General features: G+C 34.9%; 1 protein-coding gene across 1 annotated transcript; it reads right to left on the bottom strand.

Annotated features, from left to right (window-relative positions):
• Positions 1–273: 273 nt before the first annotated feature.
• Positions 274–702, bottom strand: LOC149166177 (F-box/kelch-repeat protein At1g80440-like). The gene has a single exon (XM_089430082.1). It carries the CDS (start codon positions 700–702, stop codon positions 274–276), a length of 429 nt encoding a protein of 142 aa, XP_089286208.1.
• Positions 703–16,759: the final 16,057 nt, after the last annotated feature.

Raw genomic sequence — 16,759 nt, 5'->3', positions numbered from 1 at the left:
ACGCAGAACCAGAAAATTTTATGGGAATAACAGTTTCGATAGCCCAATTGTTGTCCTCCGCATCATATTTCATCCAGTGTTGTTTAGTGAAGGTATATAGGTGCCCAGAAGCAACTAACGACAACGACTTGAACGGTTGCACGAATGTCCACATATCCTCCACTCGTCTCCACACGCCCGTCTTTGGATCATAAATTTCTGCATTGTTTCCATCGCCGAATACAAAGAAATTTTCTCCAAGAAAAACTCCATGACAGTCGCCCACTTCTTGGCTCATTGGAGGCAAAATTTCCCACTTGTTTCTTCCACATTGTAAGCCTCTGCTGCTGCGAGCATATGATCATTTGGGCTGCGTCTCCCACCCGCAACGTAAATAAGCCCGGTGGTAGAAGATACAGAGCAGGCGAAGCCGGTCCTTGTTGTGGGCATGTCGGCTCCTCGGCGCCATTTGGCAGACACGAAATAAAAAATATAAACTCTGCTCATCGTTTCCAAGTTTGTCGGATGTATTCCGCCCATGATAACCAGCTTCCCATTAACACAAACCCACTTACAAACGCAGTCAGAATGGAACGGAAGTTCAGTAGGTAAGTCCGGAATGGGACGCAGCATTTCCCAGGTGCGCCTGAGAGGGTCAAACACTATTACTCTGCAGGTACTCTGCTTAGATTTCGTGCCTGGTATTGGAAGTTTGAAATACATAATCGTACAGATCAAGTGGTCACTCGTTGCAGAGGTCAGCCGGTCCTTATAAAACCCTGGACTACTCACTATATCTTTGCATTTTTTGCACACAGCTTTGATGTTGGAGTGCGATTTATATGGAACCCTGAGTAAGCACTGTCTAATGACGTCGTCGGGAAGATTATGAATAGTTCCGTCCTGTCTCAGCAGTGCCAACCTCTTTGACCTCCGCGGGTTCTAGGGTTGTACCTGAAATGAAAAAAAGGAAACAAAATGAGTCGTGACTAACAATTCTTTACGACATCATTGTATTATCAGAATAACAAAAGAATAATGAAGTATTTGTGTTACCATGGCGTTCATCCTGTTTAATGATTTGCAGGTTGCCGTGGAGAAAATAAGTATCGCTTAATAATTTGCAAGGGTGCCGTGGAGAAATTAAGAATCGCTTGAAAAGGAGGAGGGTATGTATAGTTTACCAGAACGAAAGTAAAAATTCATTTCGCTTTAATCAATCAGTGAGCGTTAAAGATTTGAACGCTAAAGCGTTAAAGATTTGAACGTTAAAAACGTTAAAGATTGGGAAGTTTTCATCGCATTATAACAAATGTGAACGTGTAAAATGGCTTTCACCTCAATAGAATTATCCAAATATAAACCTTTGAAGTGCTATTGACCATTCAATGAACTTTTTAGACACATGAAAATGTAGACGGTGAGAAATGCTTTGACCTAATTATTTTAAATTTTAAAATAAAATTTGACCGATATATTTTAAAGCTATATTTATATATTTATTTTTGTTATAGTCAAGATATTGGATTCTTATTCACTATGGGTGGGTGTGGGTGTGGGTGTGGGTGGTGAAATAATTATAATTATTAATATATTTTGATTAATTAAATTATATTAAAATATAAATATAAATTAATTAAAAAAATATTTGTTATATAATATGAGTCTTTTTTTGTAAGCTAAGGTAAAAATTCTATTAATAAAAAAGAAAACTATGTACATATACATATTGCCACCCGCCCAACAGGGAAACCGGGTGATTTCCTAAAAATATATAACCGCCATGAAAAGGTAATAGAAGATCAGTGTCTCAAAACCAGACGAAATACCTCGCTAATCTATCCAAAAACAGACTATGCAACAGTAGAGATAGATCCATATTGTTCAAGACTGCTACCATTATACTGCTATAAACTACTACTATCTGGAAAAAGCACAAAAAACTCCATGTAAAAACCTGTGAATGTCTTCAACTACTGTGGCTACGGATGCATGGCATCATTCCTCACTGCATTTTCATCATCTTCTGTCTTCACAGCTATTCCAATATCTTTCAACAGCTTTATGAGCTGATCCATTTTCCTGTCCTGCATTAGAAGGGTCATTTGTATGTTTTTCAATTCCCTTTTGAACATTGGCATACCCTGTGCGAGCTCCACTATTTCTACTGCTACTTGCTCCAGGGCCTTAGCAAGCAAACGCTTCATTCCCCAATATACGTGCAGTGACTGCTTATAGAGGGACATCCGTCCTCTTGTATGTCCAGGGTCAGGTAAGAAGCTCTCCCAATCAGCCATCTCTGGATCAGATTGATCTTGCAGAGCCTCTTCCTCTAACTTATCTATTATCCTACGAATTTTATAATTAGTTTCCTTGGTATAAGCGGCCTCTGCATCCTATAACTTCTGTCGCATATCCTTCTTGGCCCGACCACGAACAGCACGTCCAGAGCCCTCTTCAGAACCGCGATGCTCTTCTCGCCCTACATGCATCCCTCTGCCCCTAACACCTCCTCGGCCCCTTCTCCCGCGCCCGCGCCTGCTCCTTTCTTCAACCGCCTCGTCGTCATCCTCAGAATCGATGTCAGTATCGTCCTTGTCCTCCTCTGGAACTGAACGCCTCATCCACCTACCAACTTTCCCACCAGAGGAGGGGCGTGGAGTATCCTCTTCAAGAAACTCGCGAATATCATCTTCCAGCTCGTCCGAATCTTCAGGGATATCTAAGTAAATGGGAGGGAGGGACTCATCCACCACTTGCTTCCCTTTCTCTGCCACCGTCGCTCCCTGACTGCGAGTTCGCCTTCCTTTGGATCGAGTTAGATTAATATCCATAGTATCCGTGCACTGCTTCCACTACAAACAACCTCCTTTACAGTCTGGGCTCATAAACAAAACAATGTAACACAAACAGGTAGTCTCCCACGACCTCCTCAGTAACTGCAACTTTCTTACCCACTCTAAGCCTGTACAGAGGACAACTGAAACCCTTACTTTCACTCTCCTAACTGCAGGAAAGAAATTTGCGTCGCTGTAGCTATTATCATACCATCTTCGAAAAAGAGCATGCAGTATAAGGACCTCGCTCGACCACCTTCCCACGTTGTGAACAATTATTCTCCAGACCATCCCATTAATACACGTTGCGTAGCCCAAATCCTGATGTGATGCTCGCCCTGCCCTCTTGACGCCACCGCGCTCCCACCTCAGTACCTGCCTTGCCGTCAGCCTTGGGATGAGCAGGCCTTCGCATGCATGGATATAAGGATGCCACCCATTTAAATTTTCAATACATGTATTTCGTAAGCTGCGTCTGTCACCATAAATGCGGTTATCATATTCAGTCGGAAGCATGAGGAGAAGGCCGTTATGCGGTCCTATCCTCCCCTGTCGCCTCATGATTGCTTTGAGATTTTCAATATATCTATAAATGAGGCTTCGTATGTCTCCATAAATACAGTTGTCACATTCGTTTGAAATCATCAGGAAAAGGTGTTTTAGGCGGTCCGATCCTCCCCCCTCGCCTCATGATTATCCTGGCGCAATATGACTGCCAGGTCATGCCATCTCATGTCCTCCTGTAAGGCCACCCAGTTGCCATCCAATACACAATGGGAACCGCCACATGCCCAGTTTGCCAAATAATCAGCCGCTCTATTACCTCGTCTTAGAACATGGGTGACTGTAATATAGTCAATCCTCCTCATTTGATGTTCAATATCCTGAATAATTGCGGCCGTCCGCCAGCTCTTGGCTACATGGTCCCAGGCTTTGCCTCTCTGTAATTTCCTCAACATTTCAATGACAATTTGGGAGTCACCTTCAATAGCGAGGTTACGATAACCATTCCTTGCAACAATCTGAATACCATGAAAAATTCCCCAGAGTTCCGCTTCATTATTGGACATTTCACCACCCCATTCAGCATATACCCAACGCGAGATACCGCCACTATCCCGGAAAATACCACCCCATCCTGCATCCCCAGGATTACCCTTTGATGCACCGTCAAAGGATAATTTAATGCAATTATCTATTGGGAACCTAAAACGATTTGGGCTCTAGATAGTAACTCGACTACGCTTATCATTATTAGGATACAACATTGTATAGTCTAGGTTCAATTGGCATAAAATTCGTTGCTCATCCAAGTTTAATTGCCAATCCTCCTCTCGCCAAGGTTCAGACAAGATCGTTTCTTTAATGGAACGGCAAACCACATCCCATATACTGGCGACATGGCAGCTTCGGTCTTTAAAAATACGTCGATTACGTTCCTTCCACACCTCCCAAATTACGAAACCCAGCGTCAAACTCCATATCCTCCTCACCAGCTTGCTATGGAAATGACCTGTACCCCATTGTAAAATGGTATTTCGTAGACTATGAGGATCCCTATTAATCTGCCCGAAGAGAACCCTCACCTCTTCCCACAAACTTTGTGTATACAAACAGTGATTTAGCAAATGCTCCTGGTTCGCAATATCATTATTACAAAGATAACATCGCGATGGACCAATCATCTCGCGTTTCTGCATGTGGTCCCATGTCAATATCCGTTCTCTACACACTAACCATGCAAACATAGTTACTTTGGGCCACCATTTACCTTCCCACAATTTTTTCCAATCCACTTGGTCTGCCGGTCGATCCTCTCTGGTGAGCCTATAATAAGCTTCTTGTGAGTCTTGATATTACTACGAGTTTTGATATTACTAACGAGTTTTGGTTTGAAAGTAATACTTACGGGTATTTGAGTTATTAGAATCACAAGGGTTTTGTATTGAGATTGAGCTACAACAATCTTTAGCATAAGTTGTGATGCGGGAGCATGTGACTTAGAAGGGAAAAATCTTCCCAATTATTCAAAAAATCCAAAAATAAAATTTAGAGGCAAGAGAGTGGGGTCCTTTAGCCTGCAATTTCTATGCTTTCTTAGTTAAAAATAGAATAAATTCTAGCAATAAAGCATGCTATTTGTAATAGAGCTTATCAATCTTTATGTATTTTATTAATTAAATAATTTAATTAATTTAATTTAATTTAATTTAATATTGTAATTTAAAAAATAATAATATAAAAAAAAAAAAATTAACTGAAAATTAATTAATTCACACATAACATATCTCACAATTTTAAATATCACAAAAAAATTTAAATATAAGTCTTTTAAATAAAATTGATTTATTAATTTAATTTAATTTTGAATAAATATTAAAATTAAATCAATTAAAAATAAATAAATAAATTAATATATAACATATCACATAATTTTAAATAATATATATATGTCTTTTAAATAAATTTATTTATTAATTTAATTGAATTTTGAAATCAAAAAATTAAATTAAATTAATTAATTAATTAATATATAACAGATCACATAATTTTAAATAACATAATAAAATATTTATATACAAGTCTTTTAAATAAAATAAAATAAAATAAATTAATTAAATTAATTAAAAATTAGTTAATCATTTAATATATAACATACCACACAATTTTAATTAACATAAAATTTTTATATAAGTCTTTTAAATAAAATTCTTTTATTAATTTAATTTTGAAATAAATATTAAAATTAAATTAATTAAAAAAATTTACTAATTAATTAATTTATAACATATTACATAATTGTAAATTACATATAAAATATTTATATATAAGTCTTTTAGATAAAATTTATTTATCAATTTAATTTAATTTTGAATTCTAAAAAAGAAACAATTAAAATAATTAATAATTAATCAATCAATTAATATATAACATTTCACATAATTTTATATAACAAAATATATATATATATATATATATATATATATATATATATATATATATAAATCTTTTATATAAAATTTATTTATTAATTTAATTTAATTTCAAAAATTAAAATAAAATAAATCAAATTAAATTACCTAAAAATTAATTAATTAATTAATATATAACATATCACACAATTTTAATAACATATAAAAAAATATTTATACATAAGTCTTTTAAATTAAATTCTTTTATTAATTAAAAAATAATTAAATATTATATATATATATATATATATAGATATATATATAATTAAAATAAATAAATTAATTAATTAATTAATAAATATAAATCAATTAAGCCGACATCATAAGTTAAAGCTATATCTTTCTATTCTTCTATTAATAACTTCTTAATTTTCTCGACTCTCTCTTTTCAAAATACAGATCTTATTGCCCTGATGATGGACTCACCTAGCTAGTCCGAAACGTCAGTTTCATAAATTGCTCACAGGTTTTCCATTAACAAAAAACATTCTGCCAGCCTGTATGGAATCTCTCTTTAACATGCTTTTCTTTGTATCGGATAAGGACCAAGAGGGCCTATCCTTAGTTATAAATAAAGAGGCAGCAAAGCTCTCATCAGAGAGAAGAGAGAGGCGAGCGCCATAGTATTATTTTGGAAAAATTTGTTCTCTCGGTGTCTCTTATTAAACGACTCTGTGATATGCATGTGTAGAGTAATATGTACTTGTCGATATTAGATAGTGCGACGGTGTTGAAAGGGTCCTATTTCCTCACACTGCAAATGTTGTATGTTAATCACTGAATCATTTCCCTTTTCATTTTATGGTTTATACAGGCTCGATTTTATAGTAGCGCATATGTCTCTGCTTATAGCAAGAGATCTTGCGTAATTTCATTAAGTGGTTGTGGTATATTTGAAATCTTATAACTGTAATTTCTTACCCACGTTGATCCGAGACCATATCGGCGTCAAGAGGTTCGTTGGAACTGATAGTTGAATGCACGATTTACAAAGCCTTCTGGTCTGAAAGGAGCCATAGCGTGACAAAGGGCCGAATTCCGAATTTGGAGCCGAATTAATATGAATTGCAACATATATGTATCGCTAGGTCCGTTATCTCGGAGGTAGAATAGTGGTTAAGTGAGTCGACTGGCGAAAAGCGGAACCACCGATTTATTAAAGGCCGTGTATTAGTGCATCGGGTCCACTGATTCGAAGGGAACAAGACCATTGCTTTGGCGATTGCGACTTATATATATATATATATATATATATCGGCGAAACTAGCATAGAGGGCGGCGATACATAACTATCACCGATGCGATACATATACACAAGCCTTTGCCCATGGTAAAATTCTGTCTATAAACGTCGCCGATGCAAGAGGAATATATAACGTGAATATATATTTGTTGTATGCGTAAGTCCACAAAAAGGGATATTTCTTGTAAGAATTCCCGAAAGCCACTGTTTGATAATAAAACATGACCGTGGTGTTTTTTTTAAAAAGAAATGAAATAACAGTTTAATGACTAATGTGCCAAGAACTGAAGAAAGGGAAATTGATAAAGATATAGAAGAACTTGCAGGTAGATTATGGAGATTGTCTTTAACGCCTGCACCCACGCCATCATTAGTGGTATCAGAGCCAACAACTCACATTGAATTGAATCTCAGGAGCCGAAGAAGGATGGCTTTCAGAGTTGGAAGAGGACGAGGACGTGGTGGAAGAAGACGACCTGCTGCAAATGCTGAACTAATGGAAGCAGTAGAAGAGCTGTGAGCTAGAGTGGATGCATTAACTTCGGATAGAAATATAGATGATGGAGATGTCAGTGAGCCCGAAACTGAAGCTGCTAAAGAGGAGGAAGTTGTACAGGTTACTCCTGATATGAGATTCTTTCAGTCAGTGTTGAAATCCACAGCCGGGCCATGGAACCAATTAGTACCGATATATCAAGGAGGACTGAATCCAGAAGAATTGATCGACTGGATTAACAACATGGAGAAATTCTTCGATTACGAGGAAACAGGGGATGAGATGAAAGTAAATTTTGCTGTCACCAAGTTAAAAGGCCATGCAACACTCTGGTGGGATGGTGTGCAGGCGGAAAGGAAGAGACTTGGTAAACAACCTATCAAGAACTGGAGCTGAATGGTAGCAAAGTTAAGAGGTAAGTTCTTGCCAAGTAATTATCAACAAACATTGTTTAGACAAATGCAAAATCTTAGACAGAGAGCTTTAACAGTAAAAGAATATACAAGAGAGCTTTATAAAGTAAGCATAAGAGCTGGAGAAGCCCAAGACACAGATGAGAAGGTAGCTAGATATATGAATGGCCTCAAGATGGACATTCAGGATGAGATAAGTCTGTTGTCTCCTAAAACTGTAGAGGAAGTTTATCAGATAGTGTTGAAAGATGACGAAAAACTCATAAGGAAGCAGTCTCCCAAAGGGAGAAGGACTTTCAGAGGAAAAGGAAGTCAAGGTGGTAGAGGAAGATCTACAGCACCTAGAGATGGAGCTAGCAGTAGCTCAACCCAGCATGCACCCAGAGAAGGTGATGCAAGAGGCACAGGGAGTTTTTCCAGAGGAACAGGAGGCAGAGGAAGAGGCAGAGAAATAAGATGTTACAGATGTAACAAGCTGGGACACAGAGCTTTTGAGTGCCCAGAGAATGCAAACATAAAGTAGAGGAATGCAATTGTTGCTCCAGCTGAAGAAGAAGCACCAGCGGCAGCGGTAGCAGAAGAAGAAAATACACCAGAAAGAGGTGAATCTCTGGTAGTTCATAAAGTCTCACTTAAGCCGGTGAAAGAGGTGGTTGCTGAACCGCCACAAAGGAAAACTTTATTCAGGACAGTGTGCAAAGTCCAAGGGAAATGTTGCCAGAGGATCATTGATAGTGGCAGCACTGATAATTTGGTCTCTACAGAAGTAGTGGAGAAATTGAAGCTGAAGACAATGAAGCACCCAACACCTTATGAGGTGTCATGGTTACAAAAGGGACATCAACTGTTGTTATGTGAACAATGTGAAGTGGAATTTCAAGTGGGCAAGTATAAAGATAAAATTGTTTGTGATGTGATGCCTATGGACGTGTGTCACATATTGCTTGGGAGGCCTTGGCAATATGATAGAGGAGCCATACATGACGGGAAGAGAAACACCTACAAGTTTGGAAAAGATGGTGTTAATCATACATTGTTGCCTATGCAAGAATAAGATGTATCGGGACAGAAGACTGATCCAAAAACTCAGTTACTTGGAGGGAAGGAATACTTGAAGCAGATTGAAGAAAATGAGGTAAATTTTGCCATAATTTTCAAGCCCAAGGTAATATTGACTTGTACTAAAATTTCTGAATTACCCATTGAAATTCAAGAAATGCTGGAGAATTATTATGGTATTATTGTTGATGATTTGCCTAATGAATTACTGCCAATTCGAAAAATCAGTCATCATATAGACTTGATTCCTGGAGCAAGTCTACCTAACAAAGCAGCGTATAGAATGACTCCTGCAGAAAATGAAGAAGTTAAGAAACAAGTGCAAGAATTGCTTGACAAGGGGTTAATCAAAGAAAGCCTAAGTCCTTGTGCAGTGCCAACAGTGCTGAGCCCGAAGAAAGATGGAGGCTAGAGAATGTGTACAGATTCAAGAGCAAGGATAATTTTAGGGGCGAATGTTCGCCCTTTGGCGAAATTAAGGGGTTTTAAATTTTTAGTGGGCGAATATTTTGTATCATAGTACATTTTTACAAATCACCTCAAATAGCCCACCTTATTTTAAGGGAGAGGGTAAGAAAGGTAAATTTAGCCCTTGAAATTAGGACTTACAACCTTCCATTCGCCCATTTTCAAGAATAGGTTTTATTTAAGTGAATCCATTCGCCCATTTTCAAGAATAGGTTTTATTTAAGTGAATCCTATGGGCCAAATACCATATTTATAAAATAGGTATGGTAAATTAATAAAAATATAAATAAATGAGAGGCATGGTAAATAAATAAAACATTTTTTATATTTACTCCATAAGTCACCTTACATACATGTAAGGGGGTAAACAAATAAAAATATAAGTAAAGTGGAGGTATGGTAAATAAATAAAACGTCTTTTTATACTTACTCAAAAGGTATGGTAAATAAATAAAAATATAAATAAACTAGACGTATCATAAATAAATAAAACCTCTTTTTATATTTAGTCCATAACCCTCATTCTATTTATGAAGGCTCAAGAAAGAGGTTTTATTTAAGTGAATCCTATGGGCCAAATACCATATTTGTAAAAGAGGTATGGTAAATTAATAAAAATATAAATAAAGGAGAGGTATGGTAAACAAATAAAACATTTTTTTATATTTACTCCATAAATCACCTTATATTTACGAACACTAAAAAAATGGGTTATATTTAGGTGAAACCTATGGCCAAAATACTATGGGACAAATACCATGGACTAGATTGTTATTAGTACCATGCAAAAAACCATTATTAACCCTAATATTAGAATTAATAAAAATAAAAATGGCACATGGTATTCACCCATGGTATTCACCAAAATGGCACATGGTATTGACCCATGGTATTCACCTGGAATGTAGCCTATTTAAATGGGGGAATTAAACCAGCATGTAGCCTATGCTAAGATTCACTAGGACTTTACAAATTTTTATTATTTAGTGAAAGACTCTCCAAGATCTTACAATATTTTATAATTGAGTAAAATATTCGCCATGCCTGGTGAGAGATTCGCCAAAAAAATATATATACATATTATATTATTGATAAAATCGCCTTCCATTTTTCCTATATACCATGGAGATTCGCCCATTTATTATATTTATAAATTTAGGGGGGGTTCTTAAAATTTTCCCTGTTCAAGAGCCATCAATAAGATTACAACCAGGTAAAAATTTCCATTACCCAGAATTGAAGATTTAATGGATTGCTTGTCTGGCGCAAAATATTTTTCAAAGTTAGATCTTAAAAGTGGCTATCATCAGATAAGGGTAAGAGAAGGGGATGAATGGAAAACCGCTTTTAAGAACAATGAAGGATTATATGAATGGAGAGTGATGCCTTTTGGGTTGTCCAATTCACCAAGTACATTCATGAGGCTTATGAATGAAGTTCTTAAAGAATTCATTGGTAAATTTGTAATAGTATATCTGGATGACATATTAGTTTATAGCAGATCCAAGGAGGAACACTTGAGTCATTTAAATTATGTTCTACAGAAGCTGCAACAAGAAAAATTATTGTTGAATCTGAAGAAGTGTTTATTTATGAAAGAGGAGCTGGTGTACTTGGGATTTGTTATCTCATCTGAAGGATTGAAGATGGATCGGGAAAAGATCAAAGCAATTGTGGAGTGGCCTTCACCCAAGAGTATTTTTGAGGTAAGGAGCTTTCATGGTCTTGCTAGTTTTTACAAAAAAATCATTAAGAATTTTAGTAAGATTAATGCACCTATTATTGAGACCATAAAGAAATATAAACAACCATTTAAGTGGACTGCTGAAGCAGAGAGGAATTTTCAGCTATTAAAGAAGAAAATAACTGAAAAGCTTGTTTTGGTTCTTCCTGATTTTAAGGAAACTTTTCAAGTTAAGTGTGATGCCAGCGTAGATGCAATTGGAGGAGTTTTAAGCCAAGAAGATAGACCAATAGCTTATTTCAGTGAAAAGCTAAATGATGCAAAAAGGAAGTATTCTTCTTATGATAAGGAGTTTTATGCAGTTGTGCAGGCACTAAAGAAGTGGAGGCATTATTTAATGTTGAAAGAATTTATTCTTTATTCAGATAACCATGCATTGCAGTTTATAATGCAGCAGCCAAAACTCAGCTAGAGACATGCTAAATGGGTAGAATATCTTCAAGGCTTTCATTTTGTGTTGAAGCATATAACTGGACAGTCAAACAAAGTCACAGATGCCTTAAGTAGGAGAAGTGTATTGCTCCAAGAAAGTCAAATCCAAGTGTTGGGTTTTGATTTTCTTAAGGAATTATATGAGACCGATTCAGATTTTAAGGAGGCATTTGAAGCTTGTAAGAATCTTGTTTTGGCAGACAGGAGCAAGTGGTTGGATTATTTTATACAAGATGGACTGTTATTTAAGAAAAATCAGTTGTGCATACCCAACTGTTCAATGAGAGAGAATTTAATCAAAGAGAAGCATAGTGGAGGACTTGCAGGACATTTCGGTAGAGAGAAGACGTTTGCACAACTCAACATATTTTACTTTTGACCGAAAATGAAATCTGAAGTAGAGAAATATGTAAGAAATTGTAAAGTCTGTCAGTATGCAAAGGGAAGGAGCCAGAACACAGGGTTGTATAATCCATTGCCAATTCCAGATAGGCCTTGGGATATGGTAAGTATGGATTTTGTGCTAGGATTGCCAAAGACTACAAGAGGCTATGATTCAATTTTTGTGGTAGTGGACAGATTTTCAAAAATGGCACACTTTATTCCATGTTATAAAACTAGTGATGCTTCTCATATTGCTAACTTGTTTTTTAAAGAAATTGTAAGATTACATGGATTGCCCAAAAGTATTATTTCAGACAGGGATTCAAAGTTCGTTGGAAATTTCTGGAGAACACTATGGAAGAAGCTGGGAACTAAATTAAATTTCAGTTTTGCCTACCATCCACAAACCGATGGACAGACTGAAGTTGTGAATAGAAGTTTAGGCAATCCTTTGAGGAGCTCTACTGCGGAGCATCCAAAGCAATGGGATCAAGTGTTACCACAAGTTGAATATGCATATAATGACTCACCAAACAAGAGCACAGGACAAAACCCATTCCATATTGTTTATGGAATGCACCCAAGGGGAATATCTGAATTAAGGAATTTGGGAAAAGAAGAAATGAGAATTGCAGAAGGTGAAGACTTTGCCTCAAGAATGGAGGCGCTACATGAACAGGTGAAACAACATCTACAGGACAACAACATTCAATATAAAACCAGAGCAGACATGAGGAGAAGAGAAATGAACATTGAAGTTGGAGACTTGGTTTTAGCACACCTCCGAAAAGAGAGATTTCCAAAGGGAAAGTATAATTAGTTAAAATCCAAGAAAATTGGACCATGTAGGATACTGAGGAAATTCTCTGCAAATGCCTATGAAATTGAATTACCACTTGGTGTGGGAATATCACCAATTTCTAATGTTGCAGACCTGTACAAGTATGAGAATGAAGCTGCGGATGATACAACACAGGATCAAGAGACTCCAGAGATTGACTGGGTAAAACAGTTACCCACAGCCAAGAATTTACAGCCAGAAAGAATTATGTACAAGAAAGTGTATAAGAAGACAAGGGCACGAGAGTATTTCCAGTATCTGGTGAAATGGAAGCGACAGCCGATCGCTGAAGCTACTTGGGTTACAGAAGACATTCTACAGAAATTGGGAAAATCTATAGATGAGCTCATGGATAGGAGCCCATGAAGAATTTTGTCCTCAGAAGTCTGATGCGGGAGCATGTGACTCAGAGGGGAAAAATCTTCCAAATTATTCAAAAAATCCAAAAAAAAAAATTACAGGCAAGGGAGTGGGGTCGTTTAGCCTACAATTTATTTCTATGCTTTCTTAGTTAAAAATAGAATAAATTCTAGCAATAAATCATGCTATTTGTAACAGAGCTTATCAAGCTTTAAATCATCCTGTAAAGCATGCTTTTCTTTGTATCGGATAAGGACCGAGAGGGCCTATCCTTAGTTATAAATAAAGAGGCAGAAAAGCTCTCATCAGAGAGAAGAGAGAGGCGAGCGCCATAGTATTATTTTGGAAAAATTTGTTCTCTCGGTGTCTCCTATTAAACGACTCTGTGATATGCATGTGTAGAGTAATATGTACTTGTCGATTACTGGATAGTGCGACGGTGTTGAAAGGGTCCTATTTCCTCACACTGCAAATGTTGTATGTTAATCATTGAATCGTTTCCCTTTTCATTTTATGGTTTATACAGGCTCGATTTTATAATAGTGCATATATATCTGCTTATAGCAAGAACTCTTGCATATTTTCATTAAGTGGCTGTGGTATATTTGAAATCTTATAACTGTAATTTCTTACCCAAGTTGATCCGAGACCATATCGGCGTCAAGAGGTTCGTTGGAACTAATAGTTGAATGCACGATTTACAAAGCCTTCTGGTCTGAAAGGAGCCATAGCGTGACAAAGGGCCGAGTTTCGAATTTGGAGCCGAATTAATATGAATTGCAACATATATGTATCGCTAGGTCTGTTATCTCGGAGGTAGAAGAGTGGTTAAGTGAGTCGACTGCCGAAAAGCGGAACCACCGATTTATTAAAGGTTGTGTATTAGTGCATCGGATCCGCTGATTCGAAGGGAAGAAGACCATCGCTTTGGCGATTGCGACTTATATATATATATATATATATATATATATATATATATATATATATATATATATATATATATATATATATATATATATATATATATCGGTGAAACTAGCATAGAGGGCGGCGATACATAACTATCACCGATGCGATACATATACACAAGCCTTTGCCCATGGTAAAATTCTGTCTATAAACATCGCCGATGCAGGAGGAATATATAACGTGAATATATATTTGTTGTATGCGTAAGTCCAAAAAAAGGGATATTTCTTTTAAGAATTCCCGAAAGCCACTATTTGATAATAAAACATGACCGTGGTGTTTTTTTTAAAAAGAAATGAAATATCAGTTTAATCACTGATGCACGAAGAACTGAAGAAAGGGAAATTGATCAAGATATAGAAGAACTTGCAGGTAGATTAGGGAGATTGTCTTTAACGCCTGCACCCAAGCCATCAGGTTGATTTAGGGACATAATAAATTTTAATAAAATATGATTAAAATTAACAACTAAAAATATTTACTACAAAAATTAATAATTATAATTATAAGTTGATTTAGAAACATAATAAATTCTAATAAAATAAAATTAAAATTAACGACTAAAAAATAAAATAACTTCAAAAATTAATAGTTATAAGTATCAATAAAACACCCGCGTGAAATTGCCCCAGCGTACAGCTTGTTGGCCAGCGAATGCACTGTTAAGATCATTTGTGTGACTGTGCAGGTGTCTATGTTACTAATTCTCTCAGTCATTTTAAAAAACACACGTGTCAAATTACATAAATGGAAAAGTAAAAATAAAATTTAAATTTAATAGAAAACATAAAATTAGTAATTATAATTATAATTATAATTATAAGTATAAGTATAATTAATAATTAATACTTAAATCAACGTAGATCAATTTTAATTCCTAATATACCAAGCATCTAGAGGATCAAATCCCTTATAAAAACTTTGTTTTGGATTGAAAAATGATTAAATACTCTTAGCATATGATAAGTACTAATTATATCAAATCTAAATTAATTTTAGATTATTGTTTAAATTCTATTAAACTCATATTTTAATATTTTATTTTATTTTCGAATTTTATAACTACCATTTTATTTTAATTGATTTTAAGTGTAAATGCCTTAATCATATAAGTTGATTATATTAAACTAGAATAATACTAAATTCCATTTACTTAAATTGCAAATTTTCATTTAAATATGATTTGTATTAGTAATAATAATATAATTTTAAAGTTAAAATTATGTAAGATATTAAATTAGCATTTGAGATATTAAATTAATTTTTGAGATATAGAGTTAATATTTGAGATTTTATTGTTTATGTGATAAGGTAGCTGTCTCTAAATAATGATGGGATTGTTAAAGTTTATGGAAAGTATGTTGGTTGAAAAACGTTTATAGAATTTTACACACTGTTTCTCCTTTATATTTGAAGTTACCACCTCTTTAAAATGTCTTTATTTCTTTCTTTCTATATATAATTAGAATGAATAATTGAGTTAATGTCTCTAAATAATGATGGGATTGTTAAAGTTTATGGAAAGTATGTTGGCTGAAAAAGTTTATAGAAGTTTACACACTATTTCTCTTTTATATTTGAAGTTATCACCTCTTTAAAATGTCTTTATTTCTTTCTCTCTATATAATTATGATGAATAATTGAGTTAATCTTTGATTAACGCCATAGTTCCATAGAACCATTCTTAGTTTTTTTATTTTCTTTAAATTTGTTCCCTCCATTCCCCTTTTATGGGTAGCTTAGAAATAGAAATAAAATATTCAAAATTGTCTTAGAATGATTCTGAGAATTAAGACGCTTATTAAGACGCTATTGGAAGGCTCAAATTCAAGAAATGAGATTTTGGAAATGAGTTTCTAGTATGAATAAGTATGGTCAAAATATTTTTTTTTAATTATTTAAATGATAATTTGTATTATAATAATTACATTAAAGGTATAAGGTACATTAAATTCAATAATAATTTAAAATTTTAGAAAGTGAACTCTTCTGAGATACTCCTAAAAATTTCAAAACTTTACATTCTAGAAAAATCAAATTTTATAAGAGAAGATCATTTTTGAAATCCTTATCTTGCATTCAATTCAAATTCTATAAGAGAAGATGAAATTATTGTGGGAATTTCATCGCTTAAGCTTCCAACAAGCAGGTTGATTTTTGCAATGGATGTTGGCATGCACCCTAAACCAATTATTATCCAATATGCTTGAAATAAAAATTTCATGAAGGCATGTCTTGGATGGGGAAAAAAGTTCTATTTCCATCAATAATCATTTATCCCCTTGTTAAGAAGGTTCCTTTATTTTCCATACCATCTAGATCTTAAGCATTAAACTAGCGAATGTGAAAGAATTTTGGATAGGAGAAATGGGCCAACACACTTTGTAATGTTCCAAACTTAAAGGAACAGTGATATGCAAACCAAAAATGATTTAGAACACATAAATTTTAAACAATCAAAAAATTCTCATAAAAACTATAGAAGTAAGAACCACCTAAGCCATTTTATTAATTAATGGAGCAAGTACAATAGTATGGAGGAATGAAATTGGGCTTGCCTTA

Source organism: Pinus tabuliformis, chromosome 5_1, assembly GCF_031772625.1.
Source record: "Pinus tabuliformis cultivar Carrire ecotype Pingquan chromosome 5_1, CPIR1, whole genome shotgun sequence".
NCBI classification, from domain to species: Eukaryota; Viridiplantae; Streptophyta; class Pinopsida; order Pinales; family Pinaceae; genus Pinus; species Pinus tabuliformis.
This window is presented reverse-complemented; position numbering and strand designations above follow the sequence as displayed.